We start from the raw sequence: 19,895 nt of genomic DNA, 5'->3' as shown, positions 1-19,895 counted from the left end.
GTTGTTATCATCATTAGATTTGTTATTACTTCAGGTAAAGCAGTTAGAAATAAGTAACAATTATCCTGGATTTGGAAATAGACCTCCCTTTTGGAGCTGACTAAGGGTATTGACATAGCAGTTAATTAATCCTTGTTATCTGAGTGTTTTTACAGAAATCTTTTTGAAATGATCAAGTTTGAAGTAGTTTTGATTCTTCCTACAATATTAGATTAAAAGTTCTTTTTTTTCTAGGAGAAAGAACTTGGAAGGTTCCAAAAGACATTATCTGAGAACTTGTTATTTCAGTCTCTCATTTCTTCAACACAAAGAAGGAAAAGAATTTACACTTTAAAAAAGAAGCTCCATCATTACAACAGGAGAAAAGTTATCAAAATGTATCCGCAACCCTGTTAGAAGAATACTCAAATACCTGGAGTCACATTAGGTTTTTCTCTAGCATTGATTTAGCCATATTTTGTGAATACACTTACAGATAGGATTGCTATACATAATGTAAGTATGTATGCACACAGAAGCAGAGTGTCTATAGCACAGAAATAAATCAGATCTTTAGACCTCTGAAGGATTCCAGTACTGCCTGTCACTGTGCGATTAGCAGGTTTTAAAAGAATATACAGCAAATAGCTAAACCAGCCAAAAAGAAGAGTACCATCACTTAGTAACAGTAGAACAGAATACTCCACATTACTGAGATGCCTCCCTCTAACTTTTCTAACACTTTGGAAACCATTAACTTGAAATACATTAACTTTCATCCTTGCGGTAAAAGGTGCATATGTTTATTCTCAGAACTCACAGCTTTACTTGGGAGACTGAAAGACTACTTGATACAGGTGAAGTAACCTTTCATTCTTGTTAAAGTTACAGTTTGATCCACTGTGAATTTTTAAGTGACTTGAAATTATGAGAACTCAGCTGGGATCTGTTTCCCCCTGGATGAATGCTAGTGTGTTGGTATTAGGAGTAGTTTCTACTATCCCTTAAAAAGTAGTAGTATTCCTTTAAAAAAAAAAAAAGAAAAAAAAACCCTTTTCCCATTATTTCCTATCTGTCTAACAATAAGATTTATACTTTAAAGAAAACCCACTTACTAATGGGATTTGTGTTTTTTGCTTCTTTGCAGAAATTAAACACCTTTTCGTGGTCTAAAATTTATTCTACTTTTTATGCTTTAAAATGAGAAATTTTGTGACTTGTGTACCTTCTTTTTCTTATGGGTCCATGAGTTTTGCTAAGAGTCCTAGAGTTATCCATGGATTACTCTAAAACTAACCAGATGATTTTAAAAAAGCAAGAAAATATATGAAGATAAATCTTCTAAATGATTTAGAAAAGAAGGGATTTTTAGACAAACACTCAAAATACTTCTCTGTTTGCTTATTTTAATGATTTTTTTAGTTCAAATGCCTGAGGACGACACATAGTTTTAAAGATTCAAGATCTGCTCTTTCTATGAAAGGCTGAGGAAGGTCTCACCCCTATTTTCTGGTACTTATCACAACAGAAGTCTGGAAGAGACCACCAGGGACAGCAAATTTCCTTCTTTACAGTTGCAGGCAATGAAGTTTACTTTAAGTTCAAAGGAGCCCATATGGACATTCCCTTCTGCTCAATACTTTGTACATATCACAGATCACAAAATACACCCCCACGCACTGTAACAAACTTCTGATTTCTAGCAGAAGAAACCCCCCCAAAGTGTGAAATTTTACATGTGTTAGATAAATAGGGATCAGTGGCATTTGCAACAGCTTGTGCCTCTGCGTTTCTCTTGGGCGTGCACTGAAATCAGTATATTATGTGCAGTGCCTAAGTCCTCTGAAGGATATGGTCTGATGAGCATGCTCATACCTCATGCATGCTGACAAAAAGGACCCATAACAAAATCTAATTATAGCCCCTCTTCACTCTTTTCCTCCTGTGCTTTGTAAAGTTTGAAGGAACCAGAATTGCTTTCTACCATTTTCCATTCTGTCTCTGGACTGTTTTTAGTAGAACATTTTTGTGTCCTTGATTAAGACACTGGAAATGTTCCTTGTTGAGCAAGTAATGGCAAATTGGGTGACAGACTTGTATGATAGCTTTTTAGTGGGGAATGGAAATGTGAGTCAGCACTACAGCACTTGCCTGAGCATTGATTTTTATTCAAAGAATAAAGTACAGATTTATGGGGATTTTGCTTATCTGAATTTTTTTTTCAGATGCCATGTGAAGCCTAATTTAAAAGAGAGGTGATCTGGGTCACAGTTCTGTAAGGTGCTGAGTGCTTCTGAAGTGGTGCTGAATGCTATTGATTGCCATTATTTTGGGGCAGTCCAGGATATTCAGATTTGGCAGGATCTGAACCATCATAAATGAGCAAGATAAATGGGTAATAAAAAAAATGCAAATCAAGAAAAGTAAGTTTGCATATCTTGACAGTGTTCAGCTTAATTAACTTTGGTAATGATTAACTTAACCCTAAAAGCCTGAGATAACCCTTCTTCAAAAGACACAGTCCTATTCCATATTTTCTCTGAAGCGGCATCTCCTAATAGTTCCATAATGAAGAAAAGGAAGACAACAGAGTCCTCTACAGATCTGAGTGAAGGAAGGGAGAATTTAAGGCTGAAGCAAGAGGTCGGCCTGATTAGTGGAGTGTCATTAATTGCAGGCACCATGATAGGCTCGGGGATCTTTATGTCCCCTGAGTGGGTGCTGTATTATATGGGGAGCCCAGCCAGCAGTCTCCTTATCTGGGCTTCATGTGGGATCCTGGCCATGTTTGGAGCCTTGTCTTATGCTGAGCTTGGAACGATAATTAAAGAGTCTGGAGGAGAATATATTTACATCTTGAGGATTTTTGGTTCTTTTCCTGCTTTCCTTTTTGCCTACAGTTCTGTTATCCTGGTGAGACCAGCTGGCTTGGCAGCTGTCTGTCTGAGCTTTGCTGAATATGCTGTTGCAGCGTTCTACCCTGGATGTTCCTCTCCTCAGATTGTCATCAAATTTACAGCTGCTGCTTGCATCCTGCTTTTAACTATCATCAACTGTCTCAACGTGAGGTTGGCGACATCTATTATGAACATTTTTACAGCTGCCAAACTCTTGGCTTTGCTTGTGGTTGTGGTGGGAGGATTGGTGCTGCTTGCCAAGGGACAAACTCAGAGTTTTCAGAATGCTTTTGAAAACACGACTGCAGGTATTGGGCCCATTGGAGTGGCATTTTATCAGGGACTGTGGTCCTATGATGGGTGGAACAACCTGAACTACGTAACTGAGGAACTGAAGAAGCCTGAGGTGAGTGAGTGAGCTGGATTTTACTTACTTAGTATTTCTGCTAAAATGTTTGTTTCTATCTATTATTGTGTTAAGAGGGGTAATCAAGGGATTAGATCATCAAGTAAAGAATACTGAGCTTTCCTCCTGTTTTGCTTTGTGTTCTGGGGCAGGACACCTTTGGATGTGTCCAAAAGGGCTATGGAGACAGCAAAAATGGGTCTTTAAGCAAAAAGCAGCCTACATACAAGAAAGCACTAAAACAGCTCAGTGATTGGAAAAAGCTATTAGGTGTTTGGATGTTTTGGGGATGAAGTCTTGCCTTAATATTCACAGGGTCTTACTCTAGGCACCTAGATTTATGCAGATAACCACTGCCACCTCACTTCACCTGTAATCTGTAAAGTTTTATAATAGCACATACTCCCTAAGAGACTTAATCCATAATGTGTGCTTCAAAAACATCTCTCCTCATTGCATGGAGGAGCCTCAAAGCAAGCAAAGCTGTATTGGAGAGGGCGCTTAACTCTGAAAAGTTAGATCCTTGTCTTTAAAATCTACTTCTTAGGCATTGTGATGTCTGTGTTACAGATACTAAAGTAGCTCCCTTGGATCTCACGTTGGTCTTCTCCTTGCTACATTTCCTCTTCTCACAGATCAGGCATTACAGCACAACCCTGTGTTAAAAAGAGCTGTGTGAGTGCAGAGGGTATAAACTGTGCTTTCTAGCAGTGCAGCACACATGATTTTACAGACTTAAATGAAAGTGCACAGTTAAATATTAACCTAAATGACAACAAATATCCTAGGGTCACGTTGCATATTCGTCCAAAGGACTGTGAGCACTGATATTCAGACCCTTGCAGGGTGAAGGACAACAGCATAAGAAATTGCCATATCCTGTCCTACAGTGGGAATGAGGAATGCAAAAATTGGTTTCTCAGGATTTCAGGTGTATATAGTTGCACTGTGGTCACTCGACTAGCTACTCTTAGTCAGTTCCTTCAGCTGCACAAAGCCAGTTTGTTGATTTTCCTGAGCCTTAAAATGGCCTATGGAGTTCCAAGATCGTATCCTGTTACTAGGAATAAAAAAATAAATTCCTTCCTAGAGCAAATTTCCCTTGTGCTGCCCAGCTTTGAACCTTTTGAACTGTTAAATGTGCTGCAGTACACACTGGTACTTCATCCATGTCAGTGAGATATTCATGGGAAAATGCAGCACACCAGGAGACATGATGGGCTGACAACAAACAAACCAACATTAAAATAATTAAGAAGTATGGAAATGACATAGTGGGCAGCTGTAAGCCAGAGTCTTTTTTGAATAGGATTTGTTTTTTTTCAAAAGACTAGCTTTTTACAATATCACTGTTTACCTGACATTTTTTGAAGATTGGTGTAAAAACTGCCTTGAGGATATGGATCTAAGTCTATTGTGAATGTATTCTGTGGGAAAGCTTGGTGAATGAATGAGTTTGAATGAGATGCAGGCATCAGCAAAGACAAAACCCCAAAAATCCTAGTGCAGGCCTAAATATGCTACAACTAACATGCTTGTCATCTCTTTCCAGGTGACCCTTCCAAGAGCCGTGATGATTGCTATTCCTTTGGTGACATGCCTGTATTTACTAGTAAATGTGAGCTACTTTGCAGCCATGACTCCATCTGAACTGCTGGCTTCAGGAGCAGTGGCTGTCACTTGGGGGTGAGCTCTGCTCGTGGTAACCCCCAAGATGGTCCAGTAACAAATGGGTTCCCTCTTGGCATTCAGAAGATTTCAGTGCTGTTCCCAATGGGAATGATAGCACTGCACTGGTCAGGCTGGGAAGACCTGTCGAGCATTTCCGTGTTACAGGGAAGCATGCTGTCAGTCAGCTCTCTGTGACCTTCAGGGCAGCGTGCAGCCTTTCCCTCACCAGAGGCCAGGCTGACCTGCCTCGTGGGGCCCATGGAAACTGAGGCACACCTTGGCTGCCAAGCCGAGGTGCTCTGCAGTGCGCTTCTCTCGGCCTGCCCCATCATTGACACTGGGAACCTGTGGCTCCCATCTAGCCCACGTTTTTCCCCATGGAGGCTGGCTGTAAAGAGGGCATAAAGTGTACAGTGGAGCATCTCCTCATAAACATTGACTCTGCAGCTAGGCTGAATATCAAGAGCTGGGGACTGGGAAATGTCCCACAATTGAGGCACTTCCAGAAAATGTGGGAAGACAATGTGCTGCCCCATTAATGCAGAGGCAGTGTTGTGGAAGTGAGACAAGAGCCAACTGGTTGAATCCTGTCCACTCAGCACCTGGAAGTTAGACCAGACCAGAGTATGTTGGTTATATTTCCCCATCAATGAAAGGGAAAATGACAGTGATCTCCTCTACAACATGCTCTGCGAAGGACAAGTGTTATGCATGAATTAGGTTGCCTTTGGTAATTATAATTTTAAGTTGGCTTGTGCTTTTCCAGAGTTGCTTAAAAACTATTTTTATCTATCACCATCTGAAGGGTAGGGTGATGTCAAACAGGCTCTATGCAGGACAAGGATTTCAGGGTGAGAAGGAAGGGACTGCCATGAGAGATGCAGGCAACAGAATTCCACCAGTGACTTCTAACCAGCTGATCTTCCACCAGAACATCCAACCTCTGTCTAAATATTTCCAAACATACAAAATCAACGATAGCCCTAAATGAGTTGTCCTGCAGAGACAATGACACATTATATCCAGAGATTATGTTGCTGCTCTTCCTCTTCCTAAAAGGTCGTTAGTGCCTCTGTGTGCATTTCACAAGATCTCCAATTTGAAGATCTAACTGAACTCTTGCTTGATGTGTCCTCCAGCAGCTTTTCATGTCATTATAAGCAGGTGTTTTTAAAGGTGCTTTGTTTGAACAAGTTACAAAGCCTCACTAAACTGCAGTGTCATGAGGCTTTTCTGCACTCCCTTCCCATCATTCTTGATAAACAAGTTATTTTTAAGCTTCCTTCTTTTTAACACATCTCTTTTTCCTGCCTGATTAACCTTTTCACCCCTGAGAGTGCAATTCAGGAAGAAACATTGAACTAGCAACCAGAAAGCAGGGCACTCAAAAACCTGGAGGACAGGTAGACAGCTACAGGCTGAGAAGGATGCAAAGTTTGTGGTGCATGAGCAAGAGATGCAGTAGCATAATTAGGCCATTAAGGAAGGACAGAAGGAGTATAAAGAAGACAGAGGAAGAAATGTAGCATTTCCATTTATGTATTCCCTGTATAAGAGAAAAACTGTTAAAGAGTGGTGGTGAGAGGTCCAGCCAAAAAAGGAGCTAGCACAGCTCCTCCCAGCATTCCTTTGATTCCAGTGCTTTAACAGCAACTGCAAATCTCAGTATGTTTGTAGGAAGCCACTCACAGTAGTGCCTGTAGTTCATTTTTAGCACCCAAACACCAAAGTGCCAATCTCATAAGTGCAAAGTACATTGTTACAGTTGCTGAAGATTTTATTAAAATTTTTGTGATATATGTTGTTCTCCTTTGAGATCTTGAGGTTTAGAGTCATGTGATCATAAGAAGTGTCCAGATTCCGCTATTTTGAAACAGGAAATTTTTTAGTTCTGGTTAATAACTTGAACCCTAAAGGCCCAGAACCCAGATACTAAACTAGTAAATGACATTTTGAAATTATTGTGGTACATAAGCTACCATCATGATTTTGGAAAGCCTAACTCTTGATTTTTGAACATTTGTGAAAGGTGGTACTGAAAAAGAGTACCTATGGCTTAAAGCCACAAAATTCAGATGAGAATATAAAGTATTCTAAAAAACAGTGATACTTGAATTTGGGGTTTTTAGCCAATTAGATGAACAATGTGTGTGTGTGTGTGTGTGTGCGCGCGCGCGCGTGCGCGTACTTGTGATAATTTCCCCAAAACACTTGCATTTTGTTACTCAATTTACTAATTGACTAAGAGACAAATTTCATTTTTAGGTCAGAAAATTATCATATCCTCTAAATATCTACCTCCAACTAACTTTGCAATTCTACTTCTGTTATGAAGAAACCAAGCTGCAAATGTCTGCACATGGTTCAGAGTCAAACTTCTGAAATTCAAACCGTTGTTTTGACTTAAGCATGTTTCACACTGGAGCAGAGGAATGTACATGCAGATCTTCAAGGTTAAATTCTCATGGATACTGGGGAAGAGGTTATAATGAAAGATATTCCTTCAGGTTTGGTGGCAACAGTCATTCTGCAATTTCTCTTCTAACATTGTTTGCTGTAATAGCAATACCTGCAGGATTCACTCTATAGCATGTGTATACAAAAAAGTGAGTTTTGCCTGTTGTGACAGCTTTGTACACCACTGGAATGTAGACAGATGGAGATACACAGCAGGCAGGAAGAAGAGCTGCCTCTTCTGGACAAGACAAAGTTACTAACAACCAAATATTTTGAGAACTGGAAGAAGGCGTTAAGCTATTAGAGAGAAAGACTTTGGAAAAACCTTTCAGTGAGACTAGTGAAGAGAAGCCTAACTGGTTCTAACATGAGTATTTGATACATTTATGAGCAGGATGATATGATATGAATTCTTTTCCACCTCAGGGACAAAGTCCTGGGCAGCTGGGCATGGCTGATCTCCTTGTCTGTGGCACTATCTACATTCGGTTCATCGAATGGCACGTTCTTTAGCGGAGGCCGCTTGTGCTACATTGCTGCAAGGGAAGGACATATGGTAAGGGCAAAAAAGGGTTTGCTTTGAGCAGCTTTCCTTTCATGTGACACTAAAGCAGAAAGGAAAACATGGTGTATGTTCATCTGCTAGAGCAATAGCTCTTCGGTGGTTTATTTGTTGCTCGAAGACTTTCTTCCCTTGCTTTTTCTAATGCAATATATACATTCCCTCTTGACTTCCTTCTTCAACCACAAAATTTCAGAAAGCTTCTATGGACAATACCTGACTTACATCTACCCTGAATTTTATGAGCAGCTTTGAAGTCAAACAATCAAAATTTTGCTGTATTGGTGCATCTGGCACAGGCTCTAAGGTGACCTAGCTTATACACCTAACAGTGGGTGGAAACCTGGCTGTGGTCTGGGAATAGTAGGAGAAATCCTAGCAGTCCTGGCCATGGCTTTGTTTGCCATGTCATCTCTGCAAGTGAAGGTATCTGCACGTTGGCTCCACTTCCCCTCAGCACTTGACCTGAGCTGCATTTGACTTCCTCTGCTTTGAGGAGGCATGTTGTGTTTCTCCTGGACCTTTTTACTTGTTTGGTCCTTCCTCCCTGCACCTTCGGGAATTTCTTCTCTCAGGTACAAAGGATACCACTCCACATCAGCTCCACTCTTTTTACACAGGAGAGAATCTTTTATGTACATAAGGCCCAGGCTGGTGTAGATGAGTGGGTTTATGGTTACTGGCTTCATGGTTTCTCTTACTGGTGACAGACAGTGTCTGCCATATGCCAGAAAGCCCTATGCTCAGCACTTGATAGAGAATCTGAATTTAACTGTACCAGACTGAGTAAGAGCTGAATTCTTACTGCATTTCTCAGACATCAGCACTGTAGCAGAAGTGCCTACATGATATTTTGGTTGGACATGAAAAAAACCTGAACCTACCTTATTAAAATTTCCCGCTGATCCAAGCAATGAACAGGCTAATAATTCTCTCAATGTTCTGGAACAAATCATGGTTTGCTTTGTGGTTGGTTACATAAATGTTTAAGGAGCACTCCTTCATTTCTTATTTCACAGTAAGCCCAAGAGCAGTCAAGTCCCAGAGAGATGTAACTGAGGGCAGAGGAGTGGCACCATGCACAAGGCCAAATTTGCTTACTGATGATGATCAGAAAAGCTCTGATTTGACTCTCAGCCTTAATCTGTCACGCTGGTAGTTTGAAAATCTCATCTTGTCTGCCTAAGCTAAGCAAATTTAATATGAAATCAGTGAGACACAATAAAAATATCCTTGAGGGGGGTTCCATGTTTACATTTCTCGGAGATGAACTGCTTTTATATTATGGTGCTTACTTGATGATTAAGAGTGGGTCTGGCTGCAGGCAGAACTCCCACTGGCAGCTGAGGGGGATGAATAAGTATCCCTGAGTACGTGATATGATAGTATATTGTTTTGCTTTGGCTTTCAGCCAGACATTCTGTCTATGGCTCATGTGCGATGCCTCACACCCTCCCCTGCTCTGATATTTACATCCGCTATGTCTTTAGTAATGATACTATCAGGAAACTTCACCACCATCGTGAACTTTTTCAGGTATGTGTAGCATTTCTGTTTATATCCTCTGTGATCCTGGTTTTTGAAATTGTTTTAGAAGTATTTTCTTTTAATATTTTTTGAGCCTGGATTATTACTTTCTAACTAATATTGTGGTTGGGGGGGGGGGGGAAAGAAAGAGTGTAAAAACTAGCATGCTTGCCGTGCATGATTGCTTCTGTAACTATAGACCTGACTGGACATGATTTGTCCTTACATTCAAATTAATCTGTAATATCCAGATCATTTTAAAGCTCTGATCATTTGAGCTGGAAAGGAAATGAATGTAAGAATTACTAAAGTTATATCAATATTCTCCTTTTTAATCAGAGATATGTACACCTAGCATCTGCAAGGCAGGACTGATATTGCTGCATGATCTCATCCCAAGCTTAATGATGTTTCCTTTTTTTGCAGTTTTATAGCATGGTTTTTCTATGGCATGACTATTTTGGGTCTTCTGTATTTAAAAATCAAGAAACCAGAACTGCCAAGATCTTACAAGGTGAAGTAATAACAAAATTAACCCCCCTAACCCTTTTCCTTTACTGCCCAGATGACTAAGAGAACATTATGAAGAAAGAGCACTGTGGTTGGTGCTGACATATTTTATGCGGTTGTCCTTCCTTTTCTAAATTCACATTTTGTGCCAGCAAAGTCAGTGAAGGGCAAGATAGTGTGGAAGTGCAGGCAAAAGTCAAGGTTGAATTCTCCAGCTTGATAAGCTGATAATGCACTGCCCCCTCATTGCAGAAAATATATCTACCATATCCTCTTTTTCTTAGAAATTTGAGAGGAAAATTAAGATGATTCTGATAAACAAAGCACTTGCTTGTTTATTCTCTCAGAGCTCGGTCACACTCCTCAGCTTATCCCAGATGTAAGAGCCTCGCAGAAGACAAAACACTACAAGAATGCCCCAAGTCCTTTGGCATGGCATGGCTAGGAGACAGATATGTTTCCCACAAACTGGCCTAGTGTAAGGAAATTTGGAGTCATCTGCCCTTTTCCCCTGGTGCCATGAGAGAGCTGAGCTGCAGGGCTCCCTCAGTGAGTGAGGGAAATACATACTTTTAAAAGAAAAGATCCTAGGAACAGGAGGGCTTGTGGGACTGTGAATGCAGGGCAGCAGCTTTTCCTTAAGACAGGCTGAATGAATGTCCTGGTTTTCATGGAGTTCCTCCAGGAGATGACAGGCTGACACTGCCAGGCTTTGCAAAGCAATAGTGAATGTCCTGTAGGGCCCAGCCGTGAAGCAGAAGGGCAGTGCCCTGTTAGGACTTCCAGTCAGTAGTGTTTGTGGCTCTATCCTGACCCTGGACGCTGGATGGGGATGTTTAGCCAACTTGTTGGCCTAATGGGATTCAAGCAGAAGAAGTTATGTTTCTGTAGTAATGTTTCATACACTGTGTAAAACTCCCACAGTCCTCCAGGCCAGTTCCCATAGGGTATCAACCTTTTACAGCCTTTATCTTGAAGGACTGACACTTTTCTCAAGCACAACAGCTCATATCTGAAGGTCCCAGATCAACTGACAACTTATGGCTGTTGTCCTGCAGAGTTTGTCTGTGTGTTGCAGGATTATGTCTAAGGGGAAAGATTTCCCCTGGTTTGAAAGCAATCATTTTTATTGCCATTTTACCAGAAGTGTTAGAGCCCAGTGGTGAGGGAGCAGAATGGAGCATCCCACTGGCACATGAAGCCAATGGCTGGTCTTCTCCATGCTCTTACTGCTAGGCATGAACAACATTTACATTGGTGCATTTCAGTGCCCTTGCTTTCAGCAGAAGCCACAAAAGTAAACAATGAAAAATCCCGGCTGGAACATTTATTTTTTGCCTTGTTGCGAGATTGTTTCCTCTTGTACATTCACTAACGTTTGAATGAGAATGGCTTCAAATTTAAATGCTTTATGTCGAGACTCACTGAAATAACCTCTGAGGTTGGTTGTCCACCCATCTGTGAGCACCTGAAGGCACCTTCTTGCTCAAGGGTGGTAGGATTCAGCTATACGTGATTTGTGCATGAAGCTGTGTGTTTTGTCCACAGCTCAGCTTTTGGACACAAGGCAGTAGGGCAAGCAACAGTAGGCCTGGCACTAAAAACAGCAGTTTGCATCTTCAGGTCTGGGAGGGTAGGGAAGGTGGCAGTGTGTAGTTCTTGGAGGGGTAATGAACCTTAGAGCAGGAGTGGACTGGGAATCTAGTTTCCTGGATTAATTGGGATTCCTGGATAATACCTCAGGCTGCTTCTTCTAAAAGAGCCTAAAGAGCTTCATCTAAAAATGAACCTGGTCTCACAAAGAAAGGAAATGCTGTGAAGCCTCTGTTCAAATTCCAGGATTGTCCAGGTCCTCAGAGACCCAGGAGTACATGATTCCTTACGTCGATGTTTTCTTTCACAGGTCCCAATTATCATCCCCATAATTGTGCTGATGGCGGCTGTTTACTTGGTGTTAGCTCCCATCATTGATCAACCCCAGATTGAGTTCCTCTACATCGTCCTGTTCATTTTCAGTGGCATCATTTTTTACTTTCCCCTGGTTCGCTTCAAGTGCCACCCCCGCTTTTTACAGAGAGTTACTTTACATCTCCAGTTGTTTCTGGAAGTTGCTCCAACTGCTAAGAATGCAAACTGAGATAACATCCTCCTAGGGTATAGCTGGCTGCCCCTGCTGATTTATTCCAACACCTTGGTTTCCAGGCTCTGCCGTGAAATATTTTTCTGTGAAGGAGAATGAGTACAGTGAAAGTGAAACCAAAATGTCTAGCTAAGAGAGACTAAAGTCACTACTCCTCACATGTTTCCTTGGGTCTCTCTAAAATGTGGGGACATGTTTTTCAGCTCTGCCTTGGCACATTGCATGCAGGTTCAAAAAGAATATATGCTTCTTCGTTTTCTGTCCTGGGAAGAAGTGCCCTCCAAAACCTTAGCATTTAGTTTTCAAGGCAACAGGCAACAGAAGACTGTCAATGAAATACTGTTCCTATAGCAGTCTGTGGTCCTAAGCCATTCCTGGCAATGCCTTTAATTACTTCCACCTAGTTCTGCCCACGGTGACCGCAGAGCTTCTCAGATAAATAAAACATAGGCAAAAGAGACATTTTCACAACAAAAAAAGCCTTTCCACCCAGGTGTCTGCTCTGGGACCACAGATTGTTCCTTCCAGCCTCAGATGCACAATCACAACAGTTCTTTCCCTGACTTAGCATGTGCTCCCACCACATTTTAGGCCAAATCCTCCTACATCTCCCATTAAAAAAAAGCTCTGACTGAGATTGGAAGTGCTTTAAAGCTCTATTAGTTTACTCATCTGAGAATGCATTTGTCATCTGGGATCCACCCATTCATAGTGAGGACACAGGCTACATCACTCAAGTACTGGCAATTACCCAATACCCTTCCTACAATTCCCCCAAAGACATAAAATTTCTCTTGACTGAGTGAGAAAAAGAAAATTCTACAGCATATGGGCTAGCAACATATTCTTGTTGTGAATTAGAGAAACCACATACTGGGCTACATTAGGACAAGTGTGGCCAGCAGATCAAGGAAATATACCTTGAGACTGTGAGGACACACCTGGAATACTGCAGCCAGTATTGGGCTCTCCTGTTCAAGAGGCAGTTGTGAAGATGACAGAGCCAGGTCCTTCTTGATAGTGGCAACTAGGAGTAACAGCCACAAGTTATGGTTTGAGATGTTCAGACTGAAATTCAGGAAAATTTCTTCACCAGCAAGGAAGTGCAGCCTTAGAGCCATGTGCAGGGAGGTGGTGAGATCTCAGTCATTGTAGGTTTTCAAGACACAGCCCTCTCAACCAATTGCTACGATTCTAAAGTTACAGCACAAAAAAATCATGGGCTGTGCTCTCACCCAAATCTGACACACTGCAGTCACTGTTGCTTTCCATTATCATGAATCACAACCTTCTTTCTCTTATTATAGGAGAAGAAAGATATATGCTTTTTTCCACCATTTGTGCAGATTGGTCTGGGATGGAGGCCTGGCCTGTCATAGGCTAAAAAGATCTAGATGCTAATCCCTAAAATATCTTGTGGTATCTCAAAATAGCAAATCGTTACTCAAGTCCATTCTCTGTCTCTCAGCATTTGTTCTATGGATTTGCACCTAACACTGCATTCCTGGAACAGGGTCACTTGGTCCTCCAGGATTCCTCCTGCGAATCTCAAAGAGCTGCATATCTGATTACAGGCTCATTCTGCAGTGCCACTCCCTCCATTCCCCTGAGTAGTCATACCATCAGCTACAGATATGCAAGAACAGTCTTTTTTTTCCAAATTTAAAGTATGATAATAGGATCTGGAAGTTGTTGCTCATCTTCTAAATCAAGGGATTAATTTAGCTTAAATGCCATCTAGCAGGATTTCCATCCACTGGTGTTTACATGAGTCAACACCAAAGATGAATGAAGAAACAATTTTCCCTCCTGAATCCTATGACAATGTGAAAAGCTTGTGATATAGTTGTCTGGTGACACCTTGTCTTCACTCTCTTCAACTTGATGGAGAGTATGTAGAAGGTCTATTTTGTCCTGAAAGGACCAAGAAGCTCTTCATTAACTTCCATGCTCTGCGCCAGCCTCCTCATCTGATGTCAGCCAAGCTACTTAATGTAGCTGCATCTCAGCTACTTATATAAAAATGGGTATATTATCTCTCTGATTATCATTTTTTTTTGGAAACCATCTCTGTTTCCTACACAAATTTATAAAGCCTCGCACATGGAGCCATGCTTTCTACAGTCCCATGCAAAAAAGGGAATTTAGAGGCTTATTTAAAGGTTAGACACGCACAATATTTGTGGCCTTAGCCACCTATCATTGTGCACCTAAGTACAATCATGGCTGGATTTTGTCTACATAGGATTCTTGTGGGACAAGAGTTATTACCACTGTTTGATATTATAGATGTATGGTATACTACAGATGCTGAGCAAATGAAAGGATGGATTAAGTGGCTTTCTCAAAGTGTGGAAAATGCGACTGTTTCTCCCAAGGTCCAGTCTTACTCTGTAGCCCATCCTTCCTCTCTGTGCACCTATGAAGTACAAATAATAGCAATGAATGCAGACAGACTCAACGCTTTGGATAAGTAACCTTTATATATTATTGGTTTGTGTATGGATGCAGAGGAGCTGAAAAGCAACAAGTATCATTTTTTGTACCAATTTCATTTTCTATAGCTGTTATTGTTATGAGATATTCCTTTTAATTATGTTGCCTAGGGTTTACAAGTGGAGGTATTTCTAATGACAAAACAAGATGCTGAAAGCTCATAGAATGACAAGATAATTACAATAAAATGGACATTAAAATGAAGTAAGGTTTCTTTTGGTGTGGTTGTTTCTGTTTTCCATCTAAGAAAAACAATTCCATAGAAATTTTACTGTATGAACATAAACAATCAATACCAGGCTCATGTCTCCTTGGACAGGAGATTTAAATGCATGTTTGGGTGCTTATATATGTACACAGTCATTTTCCAAAGTGATTGTTTATCTGTTTCAACCTCAGCATATGCAAATCAAGATTTCTCTTTCCTTCATCAGATCTTTGCAGTAGAAGTGTCAGGAAGAGGCAGAGTATTCTTGCTGTTCATTCCTACAGCACGGTAACAAACAGGGCAGAACTCTATATCTGTCGCTGAGCTCCATGTTGCAGGTTGTACTACACGATCATGTCAGTCACATCTGTCTCTGAGTGCTTCAGATCCCTGGGTCCTTTGCCCCTTCCTTCATGGGCCCTGAGGAAAATAAGGCTGTCAGCATTGCCCTCAACATAACCATAAGACTTGCACTCTAACTCAGGACTCTGCATATAACTGAATCTCTTGACTGAGGGGTTCAGGTGGCAACATGCAACCATCAGACAGGAGTTTTACCTTGATGCACAAAGCTGGATGTATTCCAGAGTCTTCTCCTGACTTCCTCAGAAGTACTGCAGATAAGCTACAGCTAGGGACAGTCAAGGCTGGGTCAGTGTGCGAGGTGGTACAGAAAATCCTTCTCTGGTGATTTGATGAGCCTTGCTCATATGCCCTGTTTCTTAATGATAGTTCATCATTTGTGGTTGAGGAGAAATTTCTCCTTGGGTGAGACAGAACAGAATATGTGAGGATTTTCATTTTCCTCTATGGCATAAATGTATTTCCCCTACTGGGATTATCTGGGTTTACCTTACCAGTCCTCTGCCAATGCAGAAGGCTTGGTGCTTAGTCTCTTCTGCTCTTTCCTGGGATATAAGGACTAATCATCTAAAGACCTCACGGGCGCTTCTCAGCAGTGCTAACTTGCTCTACAGGTCATCACGCCGAGGGGACTGTAGAGCTACCATTTTCAGAGGTAAAACAAAACCAGCTAACTCTGGGAATCATAGACAATTAAACTGTTGCTTGGAAGGGACCTTTGGAGGTCTCTAGTCCAACTCCCTCCTTGGAGCAGGGCTATTGCCCCCACGAGATCAGGTTAGCTGTGGCTCTGTTTAGCCACATCTGAAAACTCCAAGGATGGAGATCCTGCCACCTTTCTGCACTGTCCTCCTGGTGAAGAAAAATTCCTGACAGCCAGTCTGAACATCTGGAGCCACAAGCCCCTGTGCACTTCATTATACCATCTGCCACTACCAAAAAGAGATTGGTTCTGTTGTCTTTGCAACTCCCCTTCATGGAGCTGTAGGTTGATATCTGATTGCCTCTTATCATTTTCTTTGCCAGACCAAACAAGCCCAGCTCCCTCAGCCTCTCCATGTAGGCAACATGTTCCAGATCTCTCATGATCTTGGCAGCTACCCTCTAGACCCTCTACAATTTCTCTACCTCCCCCTTGAACTGGAAGGGGGGGGGGGGTGTCCAAAAACTAGATGCAATATTCCAGGTGTGTCCTCCTCAGTGTTAAGTATAGAGAGATACTAATGTCCCTTAATCTTCTGGCCATACTTCTCCTCATGTAGCCCCTATGTGGTTTGTCACATCACAGGCTGCTGGCTCATGCTCAGTTTGGCACACACTGTGACCCTGGCTTCTTTCAGCCAGTCAGTTCCCAGGCTGTGCTGATGCGTGGGTTTATTCCACCCCTGGCGCAGGACTCGCACTTTTCATCGTTGAACTGCATGAGGTATCTGTTGGTCTAAACCTCAAATTTCTCCACATCCCTCTGGATTGAAGCGCTAACATTTGTCATGTGAGCCACACTCCCTACTTTAGTATTGTCTGCAAATTTGCAGAGAGCACATTCTATCACATCATCCAGACTGCTAATGAAGACACTGAACAATATCTGCTCCAGGATCAACCTCTGGGGTACTCATTACCAGCTGGCAAACAGACATCAAGTCATAGATCTAGCCTTAGCTTCCTACCTAAGGTACATACTTCTACATACTACTTCTACTCTGTGGAAGGCAATCGTAAACCCTTATTTTATACAGCTTATGCTAGTATTAGAAACTTTGAATGGGCTATGATAAATCTAACCATCAGGATAACTTGTTTTAGCAGTTCAGAGGCATCTACATCTTGTACTTTAGCATTTATTGACTAGTTAGTTGAACAACATCTTGACTTGCAGACGGCATCTTGAACAGCACTTTGACTTATTCCTCATGAATGAATGATTTTTGCTAACAGAGGATTCAGACCCAGAATCATACAATAAATGGGTGGTCTTAGGTTTGTGAACTAGCAGTGAGACTAACAGGTGGTGAAATAGCCTATCCATTTTTAGAATCTAGCTTACTATATCAAGTTTATCCTGAGGCATTGCCATTAATTCTTCATTCATTAATTCTTCTTTAATTTCATGGATTGTGCTCTGGTTTTCATATGGTGAGATAAGAGGCAAAGAGGGAGCTGATGAAAGGGAAAATGGGACGTAGATTGAAAAAGAATTCCTAAATGCACAAGTCTTGGCTTGCATGTCTGAATTACCTGCAGAAAGACTAGATATGGACAATCCCTAAGTGGCAAAGTCAAATGCCCAGAAGTTCAGAAATGCTGGAATAATGGTTGTTCATATGGCAGTGATTCCTTTCTGTGTGTGCCTTTTGGGCCTATCTTTTTGTGCATAGACTATTTTTTCCATAGAACATCTTTGTCAATAACGGATAAAGTAGAACAACAGTTCAAGAATTTTTCCTGTTCCTACTGTTCAGTCTGTGGCTGCCATACTTCATTGACAGGTCACTGTTCCTATTCTACTCTGAAGAGAGAGCTGCAAAATCAACCCAGATTTTCAGCAGGAGGCATGAGTCCTGGCAGAAGGAGGCACCATCACAACTACATTGCTCCTGGCCCCTGAATTGGGCATTCAGAGCTGCCCTGGGTATCTTTCAGAGTATTGCACTATTTGTTGCAGCCTTAGTCTAGGGCTGTGCCAGCTCACCTCTCTCTCTACTTGCATCCCAGACTGTATAAGATGAGCACAATGAAACATATGAACCTTGCAGGGTTATTGTGGAGCTTCATCCGTTCATGTTTGTAAAGTGAAAGGAAATCGTCTCATTGAAGAAGAAACAAAGAGTAAAAGGCTGCCAATAATGAGGCTTTTTCCCTAGGCCGAGCAGTCCTTCTTACCTACAATCAATATTAAGTGTGTGGTACCTGCAGGAAATGCTTGTTTTCACTCTGGCTGGAGGGCCATTCCTGTAAGTCATGTCCAGCTAAGTCACCACTTCAGTGTCCTTGAAAGGATGCCATGCCTTCAGCAGCATCTAGGCAGCTAAGGCACCATGCAGGTAGGAACTGTGCCTTCAGCACAGCGAGGCATTGCAGAGGAGGATGGCTGTGTTTGAACACACCTGGGGCACACTGTGAAATGACCCTTGGATCTGGGTCCCTGGGATCCCCAAGGCCTGCAGAGAGGGAGAGAGCCCTTGCAGTGAGCTGAAAAGTTTGGACCAGACCCTGCTGGGGTTTGCATGTGGCATCAGACTCTCCATGTGCTGGGCACAAGCATGACCACAGCTGAGAGGGCAATAGGTGGCTTTTTATCCCCTGAGTGCTGCCTGGGCTCCAAGACACTGGGGGGGGGGGCAGAAATGGCCCTTAGAAAAATCTCCCCCAAGTCTTCCTCAAGTTCCCTATGGGTTGCTCTCAGCCCAGCTCTCCCCCAGCACCAAGTCTTCCTCCTCCTGCCCTGAGGGCCAAGCCAACCTGCCCAACAACCCCCTGCCTGAGTCTCCACTCTTGTTTAATTTACTTTGAGCAAAAATATCTTTCCTCAGATTTGCAATGCAAAAGACACCAGAGGCAACACCAAAATACCTTTCTCAGGAGAAGACGTGAATGTGGGGCTGATGGTAGGGACTGGGCGGTTGTGGAGCTGTGGGAATATCCATGGAACATGTGTGGCACACAGGGAAGGAAGCAGGCTGCAAGTTCACTGCACACCCTTGGGCCAAAACCTCAGCTTTGTTAGCTCAGACAGTGAAAGACACTGCTTTGAGACAGCGCAGAAATGCACGAAAGCACAGGTGTGCACATCCCCTGTGCTGTTGTGTCTAACGCATAGGCAACGATCACATTGCCATACAGACAGCTGTTGGAGTTAAGGCCTTTAGTCTGGAAGCTAAAGGCTGTGAAGATCATTTTGCAGAGGAAATATGTTCTGGTAGATAGCAGTGGCAGATATCTGACTGGTTGAAGGCCTCGTTAGCATCACCGTCTCCTGCTGCCCTGCCAGAGGTACCCTTGCTGGGAGAGTGCCAGAAGAGGGCTTGCATGGGCTAGTGCAGGCAGCGCAGGAGCTGGGGAAGCTGCACTCTGGCAGACTGTTTCCAAGAAGGACAAACAGCAAAGCTATGCTCACCCACATAGAAGAGGCCGAGTAAGGAATTATTGCCCATGCTAAGGAAGTTGTGTCATGGTACAGCTTTAGCCAACTTAGCAGCTTGCCATCTCTCCAAGTCTTGCGGCCCCAGCTCCACCAGTACCCTGCAACAAGCGTGCAACCCCCTGCTTACCCGGAGCCCATTCTAGTGCTCATATGACATCACGGTACAATTCAATTCATTGAAATGGCAGAAAAGCTCATTTGAGGGGCAGGTTAATGAGATCAATCAGCTTTGCTTGTGATCAGACAAGTGCCAACTCAGGTGCAAGGGAGAGGGGGAAATCAGGCAGCTGAAAGTGGGATGGGGAGAGGGAAAGGAGAGCCAGAGGGAGAGGGAGACAAAGAGGGAACAAGTCCTCCACTCCTCAGTAGTTGCTTGCTGTTGACTGAGCTCAGCTGCCTCCTGAGGCCATACCCGCAGCACCCTTGATCAAGTGCAGGAGGCCCACCAGAGCGGCCTGGTGAACATGCGGTGGGGAGACTTCTATTGGGCTGTAACTATTGCACTAACTATTGCACCTAGCACCAGAAAAAAAGA

General features: G+C 42.5%; 1 protein-coding gene across 3 annotated transcripts; it reads left to right on the top strand.

The window, feature by feature from the left end:
- The first annotated feature begins 262 nt into the window (after positions 1–262).
- On the top strand, positions 263–14,849 carry LOC112993245 (b(0,+)-type amino acid transporter 1-like). Of its 3 annotated transcripts, XM_064508372.1 has the most exons (8): positions 263–836; positions 2,205–2,402; positions 2,880–3,282; positions 4,835–4,968; positions 7,837–7,966; positions 9,384–9,508; positions 9,926–10,013; positions 11,913–14,849. In XM_064508372.1, the coding sequence occupies exons 2-8, from the start codon at positions 2,371–2,373 to the stop codon at positions 12,144–12,146; spliced, it is 1,146 nt and encodes a 381-aa protein (XP_064364442.1). In that variant the 5' UTR covers positions 263–836; positions 2,205–2,370; the 3' UTR covers positions 12,147–14,849. The 3 variants fall into 3 exon arrangements, with proteins under 3 accessions (XP_064364442.1, XP_064364443.1, XP_025972454.1); XM_064508373.1 differs by lacking the exon at positions 263–836 and having other exon boundaries at positions 1,685–2,402; XM_026116669.1 differs by lacking the exons at positions 263–836; positions 2,205–2,402 and having other exon boundaries at positions 2,409–3,282.
- The last annotated feature ends 5,046 nt before the right edge of the window (positions 14,850–19,895 follow it).

The sequence above is a fragment of the Dromaius novaehollandiae genome, chromosome 3 (genome assembly GCF_036370855.1).
Source record: "Dromaius novaehollandiae isolate bDroNov1 chromosome 3, bDroNov1.hap1, whole genome shotgun sequence".
Lineage (NCBI taxonomy): Eukaryota > Metazoa > Chordata > Aves > Casuariiformes > Dromaiidae > Dromaius > Dromaius novaehollandiae.
The sequence above is the reverse complement of the archived record's forward strand: the minus strand, read 5'-3'. Positions and strand labels throughout refer to the sequence as shown.

What these genes read in the sequence shown, in the direction of transcription:
- LOC112993245 (XM_026116669.1), top strand. Translation starts at nt 2,548, where the DNA reads ATGAAGAAAAGGAAGACAACAGAGTCCTCTACAGATCTGAGTGAAGGA. An exon ending in GCAGTGGCTGTCACTTGGGG is followed by an intron (nt 4,969 to 7,836) that starts GTGAGCTCTGCT and finishes TTTCCACCTCAG; the next exon opens with GGACAAAGTCCTGGGCAGCT. An exon ending in ACCATCGTGAACTTTTTCAG is followed by an intron (nt 9,509 to 9,925) that starts GTATGTGTAGCA and finishes CTTTTTTTGCAG; the next exon opens with TTTTATAGCATGGTTTTTCT.